Source organism: Microtus pennsylvanicus, chromosome 5, assembly GCF_037038515.1.
Source record: "Microtus pennsylvanicus isolate mMicPen1 chromosome 5, mMicPen1.hap1, whole genome shotgun sequence".
In the NCBI taxonomy this organism is placed as follows: domain Eukaryota; kingdom Metazoa; phylum Chordata; class Mammalia; order Rodentia; family Cricetidae; genus Microtus; species Microtus pennsylvanicus.
The window spans coordinates 82,435,995-82,450,308 of record NC_134583.1 but is presented as its reverse complement, the minus strand read 5'-3'; the positions used below and the strand labels follow the sequence as shown (position 1 = coordinate 82,450,308).

Sequence of the window (14,314 nt, the reverse complement as noted above, 5' to 3'; positions counted from 1 at the left end):
GGAAGATAGCCATGAAGGACAGCTTATGAAGTGGACAGGTGTCCCCACCCTGAGGTCCATAGGTGACTCAGAGAACCTCACATGGTACAAGAAAAGTCTGTCACCCGGATGGACTCCTGGCAGTCCTGTGTGGCCCTGGTGAGTACACAGGAGCCATTACCTCTAGGGTTTGAAGGGAAGGTATGGCCGTGTCCCCTGGTCCTCTTTGTGACTCCACTTGTCTCCAGGGTACCAGAGATTTGGGGAGCAAAATTGGAAGCTCGTCTTCTGAACTCCCCTTAAAAAACTTTGCACTGAGAAAAGTTCAGCCAAGTTATTCCACTGGTACTTGGGATGCTGGGACGTAAGCCAGGAGCACTGGGAGAGAGATCATAGCGCACAGGTAACTGAGGAACCTCACTCTGCCTGAAGCTCCCTCGAGGCTGGCACAGGCTCAACAGTGTCACAATGCAGGCTTCTGTCCTCGCTTCATGTTCTGGGAGCTTTGATTCCAGGAACAGTCTGGGTGAGAGACTCCATTTCTCTCAGCTGAGTCAGTCTTTTTTTTTTTTTTTTTTTTGAGACAGGGCTTCTCTGTGAAACAGTTCTTCTGGCTGTCTTGAAACTCGCTTCTGAGACCAAACTGGCCTCAAACCCACAGAGATCCCCCTGCCTCTGACTTCAGCCCTCTTTTGATGTCCTCATTAGAGACAAACACTCCAGCTTTCTGTTTTGTTTCGGGTGGGACAGCATTTCTTTGTGTGTTCCTGCAGAAATCCACCTGCCTCTGCCTCCCAAATGCTGGAATAAAGGCCTGTGCAGCTTCTTCATTTGAACTGATATAAAATGAATGCAGGGGACTAGAGAGATGGCTCAGTGTTTAAGAGTACTTCTGTTCTTGCAGAAGACCTGGGTTCAATTTCTAGCACCCACGTGATGGCTCACAACAATCCTAACTCCAGTACCAGGGATCTGACACCCTTTTCTGTCCTCTGTGAAAATCAGACATATATGCAGGCAAAACACTCATACACATAAAATAAGAATGATAAATAAATCTTTTTAAAAAGTGAATGTCAGCCGGGTGGTGGTGGCGCACGCCTTTAATCCCAGCACTCGGGAGGTAGAGGCAGGCGGATCTCTGGGATTTCGAGGCCAGCCTGGTCTACAAGAGCTAGTTCCGGGACAGGCACCAAAGCTACAGAGAAACCCTGTCTCAAAAAAAAAAAAAAAAAAGTGAATGTCAAATCAGGCGGTGGTGGCTCGTGCTTTTAATCCCAGTACTTGGGAGGTAGAGGCAGGCAGATCTCTGTGAGTTCGAGGCCAGCCTGATCTCTGTGAGTTCGAGGCCAGCCTGATCTGCAGAACAAGTTCCAGGATAGGCTCAAAAAGCTTCAGAGAAACCCTATCTCAAAACAAACAAATAAACAAAAAAATCCTGAATCCTTACTTCTCATCTTGGCCTCAGAGGGAGCACTAGCAGGGAACTGAAGAAACAGAAGCCGGAGGCCACTCTGACAGTGGTGACTTGTGAAGAGGGTGATTAACTTCTCACCCGTGTCAGCTGAAGAGGGGACTGTTTTGGGCTTTCTTTTCGACTAGGTAACAGTCATAGACTGGGCCGGGCGATGATGGCGCACACCTTTAATCCCAGCACTCAGGAAGGTCCATGTGAATTTGAGGCTAGCCTGCTCTACATATTGAGTTCCAGGATAGCCAGAGCCTCGTAATTCTAACAACAAACACCTGGACACATGAACTTACTCCTGTCTTATTATGCGCATGTCTTTTGTTATCTGAACGATGCCTCACCCTTGACAGCTCACAGCCCCTCACGGTGAAGTCCAGGGCCCATCCACAGGTGATGTGGTGGTCTGGACCACAGTGGGTCCCTGTGGTCCTTCCTGCTAACATGGGTGTCTTTCCTTTCAGGACTGGAAAGACCATCAGCACGTCTGTGGCCAGTCAGCATCTGTCACTGTCCAGGCTGATGAAGTCCATGTTGAAGAAAGTGTAATAGAAAAAGTTGCTGTTTGAGCCAGGCCACTCCCTGCTCTGCTCTGAGGCCATCACAGGCTAAGGCCCTCTGATGACTATGGGGGCTGCTGAGAAGTGGGGCCACGGGAAACTTGCCGGACAAGTTATTAACAAACAGACTGTGCCCTTGGAAATGAACTCCTGCCAGAGACCAAGGAATGCTGGTGACTTTCAGAAGGGGGCACTCCGCCACAGCCCAGGGCCCTTGACCTATCACGGTGCTCTTTCATCCCTGGATCATGAGTGTCCCATTCCCCTTGGGGGTCCCTATGCCACGTGTACATATCTGTCGTATCTGTTAATAAGGTTGTAAATAAAGCTCCCATCCCCCGCCTGGATGGCACTGTTACAAAGCTCACTTTGTATTCAGATGGCCAGAGGATTTCTGCTGTGTCCTGCTGTGGGGATGTGGACCTGCCACTGTCCTCTCGTTGGTCTACCTTTGTGGCCAAGGAGTTTTCAACCTTTCTTTCTCTAGTGGAAGTAGTGTCAGGAGAACCCGAGACTGCTTAGCAGGGTTTGGCTCCGTAGCCTCTCAGCTCTGCTTGTGTCCAGGCAATGCCATGAGCAGCTGAAGGACACTCATGAATCTCCAGGAGTATCCTGTTGGGTGCACACGGAAATGTTTGTTTGGCCTGTGGCCAGGGCTTCTGCATGTGAAGTCCTGGTTGTCCTTGTTTTTCTTCACTCTCCCTTCTCATCACCCAGGTCCATCCCAGAGGCAGGACCTCTGGGGAAAGACTCATACTTAGGTACTGGACTTGGCTGATCAGAGACCTGATATTCCTGCTGACAAGGAACACTGCCAGAGGAGCATATTCCGGATGTTTCTAAATTCTCAGAAATGCCCTTTAGGGTTAAGACTCTGACTTATAAGGGTCAGGGTCCTGAGGCTCCCCTGCTCCCCTGCACTGTATAGGGAACGTGCAGACTCAGCCAGGACCTCAGGGAGCACCTTCAAGTTTAGGGTGAACTTATAGACTTACCAATTCTTTTTTCTTTCTTTTGTTTTGTTTTTTTGGGGTTTTGTTTGTTTGTTTGTTTTTTGAGACAGGGTTTCCCTGTGTACCCCTGGCTGTCCTGGAACTTGCCCCGTAGACCAGGCTGGCCTTGAACTCCCAGAGATCCGCCCGTCTCTCAGACTTATCAATTCTTACACCTGCTTCTAAAATAGTTCCTGCCAGATACACACCAGCTTTACACCTTGGTATGTATAAAAAGATCATCCCGCTACCCTGCCCTGGGCCACAAATAGTTCCTCCTATCAGAAGGTCCTGCACCTTGCAGATCCCTGAGGTCCCTCAATGTGATAGTTGAGGGAGGGGCACGTATGTAAGTCAGGAGATTCTAGTTATGTGGGGCCCCTGGCCTTCTCCCTAAGGCTGATCAGTGAGCCAGGCACCTAGAGGCTCCAGGCCTGAGGCCCTTCCCACTGAATAAGGTCTTCATGACCATCCTGTTTATTTCTGCTGGAATCAAGCCTTTGAGTAGGGACCTTGCCATTCTTCCCAGAAGTGCTTTCTGGTGACTGAGTAGCTCTCAGCTCCAACCAGTCACCCAGGCCATGCAGAGCAGGCCGAAGCTACACAGCATAGCTCAGTTTGCACACTGACAGCAGGAAAAAGACAAGTGCTTGGCAAAGTCATCTGCGTCCAGGAGCTCCTCAGACTGCTAACCACAGGACAGCCTGCAGGAGGCATTCAGGGTGTCTACCCCCAAGAAGTGGCACTGTGTGAAAGCCCCCAGAACACCAAGATGGGTGACCGTCCAAGAGCAGTGGCTGTCACATGCAACTTGGAATAGATTCAATTTTTTCTTTCCTTTTCCTCTAAGGAAGAAACCCAAAGGGTCTCAGGGCATGGCACTTAGGGCTCAGTTCCCCAAGCTGTGTCAAGCCTCCCGTGACTTCTGCTCCACTCACATGAGTTTCGGCCGTACGTTTGGATCTGCAGATTTTTTCCGTGGGAGTCAGCAAAGGCCAGGCACACTTGGTATCCCAGAGTCTCCAGGGGTAAAATTTTTTTCTTTTTGGTTTGTTTGTTTGTTTGTTTTGTCAAGACAGGGTTCCCCTGCAGCTCTGGAGCCTGTCCAGAGGTAAAATTTAAGGGCGTCCCAATTCCACTAACATTAGACAATATGGGGGCAGATATGAACCCATGACTCCATAAACACCTAGCAGCATGCTAGCCCGGGGATGTCAGCAGAGGCTCCGGCGGGAGTTTTGGAGTGTTTGAAGCTCAGTGAGGCCATAGTACCCTCAGTGCTGGGGAATTGCCCCTTATCCAACAGGGACTATTAGCAAGGGAGGATTTGCACACTGCTGTTGGGCTCAGCTCATCATTTCTCAGTACTGAGAGCAGTGTGATGCTTTGTGCCTGTTGATGTGAACCCCAACCTAAAGCCCCCCTCTGCTGTCCTGACTTACATCTCTCCCATGACAGGATGGGGGAGGGGAAAATGTTAGGGTGTGCTGTCCCTGCCAGGAGTCATCTCTTCTTGCTGCACTGGACCTTGGCCAAAGAGCCCGAGCACAGGAGCTACTTGGGTCCCTCGGTCCTGCCTTGAACCCTGCTGCTGGATATCCATGGGGTACACGGCCTGGGTGGACCTGAGTGTAGGGCTCCCTTTCAGAGGAGTACAAAGTACTGACGGCTGGGAATGTGACTCACTGGAACGCCAGTGGAACTTTGCAAATTCAGGATATCTTCTGGAGAGAGGCTGGCAGGAAGCTATAATATATACTGTACTTGAGAAAGCTTCCAAAATGGTACCCATGCCCCCTTTTAATGACAGCAGAGCCCTCCCTACTGAGCTGGCCTGGACAGGAACCCCAGGAAGTTCCTCTAGCTCCTCTCCCAGATAGACACTTGGTCACTTTACCTGTTGAGAGGAAACAAAGCCAGCTGAAGTAGCTCTCCAATTCTTCCTGGGGCAGAAGAGACTTCAGAAGAGGGAGCTGAGCCAGTAGTATCCAGGCCCCATCATACAGGCCAAAATACCTCCTCTTTTGCTTGCTCCTCCCCAACCCCCAGCCTTCATAAATGATTAGGAAATAATTCGTTTAATCAGACGCGCCAGCGCACTCCGCCCACAGGCTTGGATCTCCCTGACCTCAGGACAGCAGTGGCCTTTTCAGCAGCGGAGACGGAGAGACTTGCGGAAGACGCTGCGGAACTCGGCGTTGAATATGGTGTAGATGATGGGGTTGAGGGCACTGTTGACATAGCCTAGCCAGGTGACGGCACTGACCAGGCTAGGGGGCACGAAACAAGCTGGACACAGCGCCCGCGTGATGTGCACCACGAAGAAAGGCGTCCAACACATCAGGAAGGCCCCTGGGGGTGGGCAGCGTGAGCCTGAACTCCTGCACTCGAGTTCACCCCACACACACACACCTTTCACCCTTCCAATCTAGACTCCACCCACCTCCCACCTCGTGGAGCCCGGAACTCTCCACCTGGGACTCCTCTCTACAGATCAGCTCTTGCCCCAGGGCAGGAACCCACCGACGACCACCGGCAAGACTCTCATTGCCTTGCGCTCCCTTCCCGTGATCTTGGCGCCCCTCCTGCAGGAAGGCAGTGCTGGCCGTTGCTGGAGCATTGCATCCGGGAGCGGACACTCAGGGCCACAGGGTCTCTGAGAGAGATCTGGCTCAGGCTGGTTGGAGCCGCTGGGGCTTTGCAGGAGGCTGGGTGAAGGGGGCAGACATTGTGGAAAAAGGGGGCCCTGAGCATTGTCCGACACGGGCGGGCCGGGGCCGCTGGGTCTGCGCGGCGCGCGGCTGTGCAGCTTGGCATGCCGGGCTGCCTCCCAGCGCCGCAGGCCGCGAAAAGTAGCCCAGTAAAGCAGCAGCATGAGTGGACAGGGCAGGAAGAAGGAGCAAACGGACGAGTAGACCACGTAGTCGCGGTCCTCCAGACGGCACACAGCTGGATCGCGGCCGGGCACGTCGTTGAGGCCGCACAGCACCGGCGCAGCCACCGCGGCAGATAGCAGCCATGTGGCAGCGATGAGCAGCTGCTGGCGCTGACCCTGACGGTTGTAGCTTAGCGGCACCGTCACGGCCACGAACCTAGAGGGACACAGGCGTGGTGAGGGTGCAGAGTTGGGCGGATGACTGGGAGGTGGGGGTGGGAGAGGAGTTGTCTGGGGTACCCACCTGTCCACGCTGATGGCGCACAGGTTGAAGATGGAAGCGGTGCATAGCATGACGTCCATGGCCATGAGGGTGTCACAGAGGCGGGGACTCAGCAGCCACACGCCACCCTGAACCTAGCCATGCAGAGGTTGCAGGAAAGAAACACAAAACTTGACATTTCAGACGCTAACTTCCTGACCTCCATTCATGTTGAAGAGAGGCAATGGCTGTGTATTAGACAGGATGGGGGTGTGCACGCCCAATGCAAGTCTGGGGCAATTGGGGACACTTGTGTTATAGGAGACAGAGGGGGCAGACAGATCTACCATTGACTCGGGTCTCCTTTCTTTGGGGAAGACCCAAGGGAGACTGATACCATCTGCTGGAGGGAAGCCCATAGGGACATAGGCCTGACCCTCTGCCCACTGAACACAAACCCTACCACCTCCATGACTCACCTAGAGTTATCCTGCCTGCTTCAACTGTCACTGCTGTGGGACTTTGGATGGGTCCCTTCACTTGCTGGACAGGGTACACGCGACTGTCCTAAGGACAAATGTGGTCTAGGGCTCTCAGCGAGTCTGCAGGGAGTGTTCTCCAAGGGCAAAGGAGCATACAGCCAGCTCAACCCACTCACCCCAAATCCCTTCATACTGATCTGGGACGATTAGGAGCTTAAGAACCATCACAGTGACGTCTGTCCCTGGGGAGGACCTGAGGTCCAGCACGGCTGCTGGCCTCTGCCCTAGCTCCAGAACCCGGTGTCTTCCTTAGAAATCCTATGTAGCCCAACCCCCCAGAGTAAGGCCACTATGTCCCTCCCCATTCCTGTCTGAAGCAGCTCTTCTCTGGCCAAACCTAGGGCAGAGAGAAGTTTCCACCATAGAAGACACACCTAAGAGCCAGACCTGGTCTGGGGTGACTCTGTCCCATAAGTCTCCAGAAGGTTCTGACTCTTAGACACCCCCAGGTTCACTATCCTGCCCAGGCCTCTCTACACTTTTGAATCTCCAAGCTGCTAGCAGTTGAGTCGTGGCAGGCTTTGCTCTCTCTCTCTCTCTCTCTCTCTCTCTCTCTCTCTCTCTCTCTCTCTCTCTCTCTCGTGTGTGTGTGTGTGTGTGTGTGTGTGTGTGTGTGTGTGTATGTGTGTGTGTTCATAGTCCCAACCAAAAGGCAGTGGTCATAGGCAGTAAGGCGTGTCTGCACACTTGCCTGTCGGTCTAGCTGGCTTTTGGCAGGGATTAGGGGTGCAGTATTTCTGGAGTGGGAGCCAGGACTTAAATGGGAAAGACAGTATCTGCGATCCTTGCTTCCAGGGACACAAACCTTCTCTGGGTCAGCAGATCACACACAGAGAATAGGAAAGGATCCGGAAGATGGTAGGGTGACCCGACAGACGCAAAACTGACGCTGGATTCTCAAGAGCAGGAGACGGTAGGCAGTCAGGAGTGAGGAGGCCTGGAGCCCCTTCAGGTACCCTGGCTCAGCCGAACTGCGCCAGGGTCGGGCAAAGGGAGGGGAGGAAGGCGGAAGGGACGGAGGAGAGTGGAGCTGGGGCATGGAGGCTCACCTCGGAGTAGACAAAGAGTGGTAGCACTAGTATTGCAAGGAGTAGGTCGGCGGCCGCCAGGCTAACGATGAAGTAGTTGGTGGGTGTCTGCAGGGTGCGCTCGGAGGCCACGCTCACGCACACGAGCGAGTTCCCCGCCAACACCAAGCCGATGAGCAGCACGCCCCCAACCAGCGCCGCCACACCCGCGCCCCCAAGCCCGGCGCCCGGCCCCAGGGGCTCTGACCCACGCCCGGCCAACAGCCCACCGTCGTCGTCCGTGTTGTTGTTCCCCATGGCTCGACAGCTGAACGCGCTCCTGCAAGTCGCTGAGCCCCGGGATTTGCAGGCAGAGGCTGCCCCGAGCCCCGCCCCCAACACGTCAACCCCGCCCCGTCTAGGCTTGGATTTCTGCACTCTAGGAAACCGGCCGAGGGAGGAATGCTTTATTTCAACAGAAGAGAATTGAGTGAAGTGACTAACATAAACAGGCCCAGCAGCGGCTGGTGTTTTGCTTGATCCGGACTAGTTTGTGCTTCGAAGAACCTACGCGAAGGGCAGGTTGTTGGGACCAGACTCGAGAGAGCCAGCCATTCCGGCCAGGAGACACTGAGGACCTTTCAGGCCACCAAATTACCTGCCAGGAGCTCCTCTCCAAGAAGCCTTGGAGGATGTGGCTGAACTCCTGCATGGGGACAGTGTCTTTACCAAGTAGGAAGACACCTGTTCTGGTTTCTACAACAGGCTGTGTAGAAACAGCCTCACGTCTTTCTCTCATGGTTCTGGGACTGCCTCTTACCCTTAGGCTAAGCAATACTGAACAATCTGGCACAAAGAGTTCACTCTCCATCCTACATGGGCAGACATGAGCAATGCTTCCGACCCAGGCCGTGGCTGACCCTACATTTCTCACCATCTCTCTTCCTAAGTCTATGGTGTTGCCATCTCCATCCGTCACTCTAAACTGGACCACAGTGAAAATGACAGCCCAGCCTTAATTTTTTCTTTTCCTTCTTTCTTTCTTTTTCTTCCTTCCTTCCTTTCTTTCTTTCTTCTTCTTCATTATTATTATTATTATTTTGGTTTGTAAAGACAGGGTTTCTCTGCAGCTTTGGAGCCTGTCTTGGAACTTACTCTGTACACCAGGCTGGCCTTGTAAAAGATCTGCCAGTCTCTGCTTCCCAAGTGCTGGAATTAAAGGCATGAGCCACCGCTGCCTGGCCCGTGTGTGTGTGTGTGTGTGTGTGTGTGTCTTTTTGAGTCAGGATTTCTCTGTGTAGCCCTGGCTGTTCTAGAACTCTCTTTGTAGACCAGGCTATCACCAAACTCAGAGATTCCCAGTCTCTGCTTCTGCCTCCTGAGTCCTGGAATTAAGTGGCCCACCACACCTCGCTCAACCTTAACCCTTAACTATCCTCAGGGGCAGCTGAGTGGTTGTCCCGTTCCTCACCTTTTAGGACCCTCATGACCCTTAGCTTCCTTGTCTTTGAGACTGTGTGGACCACTGGCTACCTGTGACATCTCAAAAAATAAAACAGAACAATATGAAGTCTTTCTAAAACATGCAAAAAACTCTCAAAGTTCAATAGCAATAACACCACAGAAAGAAAACTCTTTTTTAAAAAATCTCCTTTTTCCTCGTTTATATAGTGGAGAGTATCCCCGCCTGTCACGCGGGAGACCGGGGTTCGATTCCCCGACGGGGAGCCCCCCCCAAAAAAAAAGAAGAAAAAAAATCTCCTTTTGAAAATAAAGGCAGAAATTCTCTGCAAAGGCTGGAGGTGGCTCAGTAGTTAAGAGCACTGACTGCTCTTCCAAAGGACCTGGGTTCAATGCCCAGAACCCACATGGTAGCTCACAATTGTCTGTAACTCCAGTTCCAGGGGATCTAACATACTCTTCTGAGCTCTGAAGGCACCTGAACACACATGGTGCACATACACACATATACATTAAATAAAAATAAAAAAGTCATTTAAAAAATTCTCAGCAAGCCGGGCGGTGGTGGCGCACGCCTTTAATCCCAGCACTCGGGAGGCAGAGGCAGGCGGATCTCTGTGAGTTCGAGACCAGCCTGGTCTACAAGAGCTAGTTCCAGGACAGGCTCCAAAACCACAGAGAAACCCTGTCTCGAAAAACCAAAAAAAAAAAAAAATTCTCAGCAAAACCCCACTACAGTTTTTAAGAATTATGCACCATGACCCAGGAAGATTTTTCCCAGGACTGTAAGAATTCTAGAAATGATGCCGGGTGGTGGTGGCGTACGCCTTTAATCCCAGCACTCGGGAGGCGGAGGCAGGCGGATCTCTGTGAGTTTGAGGCCAGCCTGGTCTACAAGAGCTAGTTCCAGGACAGGCTCCAAAGCTACAGAGAAACCCTGTCTCGAAAAATCAAAAAAAAAAAAAAAAGAATTCTAGAAATGAAACCCAACCAATATAACACACCATATTAATAGAACAAAGAAAAACCCACACGACTCAAGTCCCATTTTATTAATTAAACATGGACATGATTTGACTCTTGATCATCTCAACTGAATCAGGAAAAGCAGTTTGCACTCTTACCACACTAAACCAGGTGTGGTGGCACACACCTTTGAGTCCAGCATTCAGGAGGCTACAGCAGGAGGATTACTAGCTTGAGGGCAGCCAGGGCTGCACAGGAAGACCTGTCTCAAAGTCCTAAGGCTGGGAGGATGACTGACTGGTAGAGTTCTTGTCTAGTATCCAGTCCCCTGACCCTGGGTTCCATCCCCAACGTGGGAGATGGAGGGGACAATGTGAAACATTTTCTTACTCATTAGGACAAGATAAACAACGGAAATAAGTGGGGAGGTGGGGAATGGGGGTGGGGGCTGGGAAGAGGCCTGGGATGAAAGGGACTGGGGAGTCAGCTAAGTAGTTAGAGTGAAGCCACACAAATGTGAGGACCAGAACTTTTAACTTCAGAGTCCCAGAATCTGCCTAAATACATGGTGAGTGGCTGTAATTCCAGCCGTGGGGAGCAGAGGCAGAGCAAGCTCGCTAGCGAGGATAGTCATATTGGCAAGCTCTGTCTCAATGAATGGGGCGGAAGTGTGATCAAGGTTAATTCCTGACACCAGTCTTGGGCCTCCGTATGTACAGGCACCCTCACTCACACATGTGTTCAGACACATGGAAAACATGCATGCATACTTGCACACCATACGCACATGCGCATACAGATGGTGTGTAATGCGACAACCCCGTAGAGTTGTAATTTATCCAGACTGGGACAGGCCATGTCAGCAACCTGGTGAGTCCCAGCCACCGTTATCTCACGTCAGAAGACCAAGGACGTTGTAAGTCTAATTGGAGAGACCTTGTAGAGTGATCGATGGGAAGCCGTGTCAGTCACCTTCACATTGGCAGGCCTGGATCAAACAATTTAGTGATTTGTTCTGTGGTGAAATGTTTCCAGAAAAACCAAACCTCAAACAGGACACTGTTGGCCATACGGCCCCAAACAGGGGACCAAGTCCCATTTCACTGCATGCACAGGGGGCACATGACTCGATCTGTCTGCCTCTGGAGCACCTGGGAGAACAAAGGACAGTCATCACCTTTGTCCTGGTGTCCAAGATAAGCAGGTAGAGGAAGACGAAGGCCTTGCAGCTGCCTGTCTACCCTGTTTTGTCCCTAGCATGGTGGGTGAGCATGACAGCAGTGTCAGCCAGGCGGTGGTGGCGCACGCCTTTAATCCCAGCACTTGGGAAGGTAGAGGCAGGCGGATCTCTGAGCTTGAAGACAGCCTGGTCTACAGAGCTAGTTCCAGGACAGTCAATGCTACACAGGAAAATCTTATCTCAAAAAAAAGGAAAAAAGAATGAAAAAAGAATAACACCCGTGTAGCAAAAATTCTAATTGTTCTTAATAATAAAAAACGGAAGCCAGATATAGGGGTTAATGCTGAAAGACCAGAGGAGCAGAGCAGCCAATTACTAGAAAGTTTTTACCTTTACCAATGCTCAGGCAGAAGGGACGATCCTGTCTCTACAAAAACTCAGACTGCATGCTCAGATTGAATCCTCAGACTGCACTGAGCTGTCTCCTTCTGCCTCATATTCCTCTCCCTGCCCAGCCATATCACTCCTGTCTCCACCTCTCTAGTGCTGGGATTAAAGACGTGTGATCCCAACTTCTGGGACCACCTTTGATCTTTGAGCTCTGTTTCTCTTTTAGACAGATTCAATATTGCGCATAGCTCAGGGTGGCCTTGAACTCACAGAGATCCGTCGTCCTCTGTCTCCCAAGTACTGGGATTAAAGGTGTGTGCCAGCACTGCGAGGCCTTTATGGGTTACTAATGCCTTAGCTCTGCACTCTAATCTTCAGGCAAGCTTTATTTGCTAGATTACAAACAAAATATCACCATATATCGGTGTCATCATGCCTGTCCCTAAAGAATGATACACCCATCACAACCCTGAACCAGAGGAAAAGAGGTTTTGGTCAGCCTTGCGTTGTAGCCTGGTGCATCTGAACACTGTGGAAACATCAGGGGAAAACATAGGTGTGGCCTTCCTGACAACGGGGCGTAGGGAAGCAGACGTTCTGTGCACTTTCTGTACAAGGGCTTGGTCCCCCTGCGCTCTGAGCTGCTTTGAAGTGGACAAGAATCAAACTGTAAGCTGCAGACAGGAAGCAAACCTGGGACTGGCCTCAGGAAGGACACTGGGTTGATGCCTGGGAACTGTGAGGCTTCGTAAGCTCACGTGAGAAATTGCCGTCTTTACCTGCAGGAGACACAGGAAGCTAACTTGGTAAGAGTGTCCACTTGAACGCTGTTTTTCGGGTGATGAGCAAGTTTCCGACACCTATGACTGCCACCTATGGACTTCAGCTTCAAGGCTGTTGCGGCCCTTGCACATCGCTAGACACTGCCAGCCAGCGTGAGGGGCTTGTGCCATGGGCACCGCACTGACCATCCCCAGTGCTACTGAACTGGGATAAGTCCAACGACACGGCCCAGAGTGTACCCTGGCTCAGTGTGGGCCGAGGCTGGCATGCTCAAGCAGGACCTGCAGGAGGCTGTGGCCCAATTCAAGACCAGGCCTAGGGCCAAGGGCTCCCTTCCTTGGCTGCACAGAGCCTTGGTAGCTCATTCATAGAAAGTCTCCCTCAAGGTTCCCACCACTGAGCCTGTCCTTTACTCTTTCCCATGAGGTTGGATATGTAGGCCAGGCTGGTCTTGGACTTGCAGAGATCTTTTCCTCTGCCTCTCAGGCTCTGGGTTTATAGGTACTGCGTCACCACACCTGGCCACCTGGTCGCCTGGCCCTTCTTGGGGGGTGCCTTGAGATAGCAGTTATTTTTCTAGGTCTTTGTTCTGCCCCGGGAGGCTAATTCTACAAGCATCTGTGTGCCTTCCTAGGCAAGGGTCTTCGGGAAGCATGGACCTCACCTCTGCTCTTCATCCTTGCAGACTTCAGACTCCAGCGCCTGCCGAGGACTGCTCTGTCATCGGCTGCTGCCAAAAGCCGCCTGGAAACAGAAACATTGGAGAAGGTAATGACTCCCTCTGGTAATTGAGTCAGTCCGTCAAGAACATAGAAGAAAATATCCAAGGCATCCCTTGCCCCTTTTGTTGTTGTTTGTTTTTGTTGAGAAAGTCTCTCTATGTAGCCCTGGCTGACCTGGAGCTCTCTATATAGACCAGACTGGCCTTGATCTCACAGAGAGTCACACACCTGTCTCCTGAATGCTGGGATTAAAATCAAGCACCACTACGCCAGGCCACTGTAGGTTTCTTTCTGGTTTTGTTTGTTTATTTGTTTGCTTGCTTGGTTTTGAAACATGGTCCCACTAGGTAGACTGCCTTCCCCAGGTTGCTGTAAACACCACGACAGAAAACAGCTCGGGGAGGAAATGGTTTATTCAGTTTACAGGTTATAGCTTATTGAGAGAAGCCTGCAGGAACCTGCAGGCAGGAACTTTATAAAATCCAAGTCATTGTAATCCGTTGCTAGCGACTGCCACGCAACTAGAGCACATGAGGTTCGCTTGGCTCCTGGCCTTGAAAGGACATTGACAAAGCAATCTCTCAGGAACCGGCTTTTCCGTTTGTTTGTTTGTTTGTTTGTTTGGCTGGCTGGCTGGTTGGTTAGTTGGCTTTTTGAGAAGGAGTTCCTTCTTGTAGCCCTGGCTGACTCTCTATATAGAGCAGGCTGGCCTCAGACTCACAGAGATCCTTCTGCCTCTGCCTCCCAAGTGCTGGGATTAGAAGCATATGCCACCATGCCTAGCTCTCAGGGTCTTTCTTAAGCCCTTTCTAAACACAGCCTCAGCCAGCTATGTGACCCTCCTCTGACCTCAGTGTGCGGTGGCCCCTGTCACCCGCCTCTGACCTCAGTGTGCGGTGGTCCCTGTCACAGGGTAGTAGCCGTTAGTAACCATTATCCTACACTCTCCCCTGGCCTAACTAACTCCCTGATGAGGCCGTGCGCACATTAGACTGTCTGGCTGGCAGAGGACTACCTCCTGCCCGCCCCCGTTCCTGTAGGTCACTGCTCACTAACCACCTGTCTCCTCCCTTCTGCTTATTTACTCAGGGATTTGATTCTAGCGTAATTTCTATGGTTCCATTGGT

At 51.7% G+C, this 14,314-nt stretch overlaps 2 protein-coding genes across 2 annotated transcripts in view; one reads left to right on the top strand and one right to left on the bottom strand.

The window, feature by feature from the left end:
- Deaf1 (DEAF1 transcription factor) overlaps positions 1-2,374 on the top strand; it is a 30,169-nt gene extending 27,795 nt beyond the window's left edge. Inside the window, exon 12 of the mRNA XM_075972746.1 lies at positions 1,912-2,374. Coding sequence (XP_075828861.1) covers positions 1,912-2,016 — 105 coding nt within the window. The 3' untranslated portion in view covers positions 2,017-2,374. The remainder of the gene's footprint in view (positions 1-1,911) is intronic.
- Positions 2,375-4,663: 2,289 nt separating this feature from the next.
- Drd4 (dopamine receptor D4) lies at positions 4,664-8,003 on the bottom strand. Its single transcript, XM_075974920.1, has 4 exons — positions 7,728-8,003; positions 6,179-6,291; positions 5,523-6,091; positions 4,664-5,351 (listed from the first exon to the last, which is right to left on the bottom strand). Exons 1-4 carry the CDS (start codon positions 8,001-8,003, stop codon positions 5,149-5,151), a joined length of 1,161 nt encoding a protein of 386 aa, XP_075831035.1. The 3' UTR covers positions 4,664-5,148.
- Between the last annotated feature and the right edge of the window lie 6,311 nt (positions 8,004-14,314).

Bases quoted from the DNA above. Each gene is read 5' to 3' on its own strand.
- Drd4 (XM_075974920.1), bottom strand. From the start codon at position 8,003: ATGGGGAACAACAACACGGACGACGACGGTGGGCTGTTGGCCGGGCGT. The intron at 6,292-7,727 runs GTGAGCCTCCAT...CTGCATGGCTAG, and splicing joins CACTCTTTGTCTACTCCGAG to GTTCAGGGTGGCGTGTGGCT. The intron at 6,092-6,178 runs GTGGGTACCCCA...GTGTCCCTCTAG, and splicing joins TGCGCCATCAGCGTGGACAG to GTTCGTGGCCGTGACGGTGC.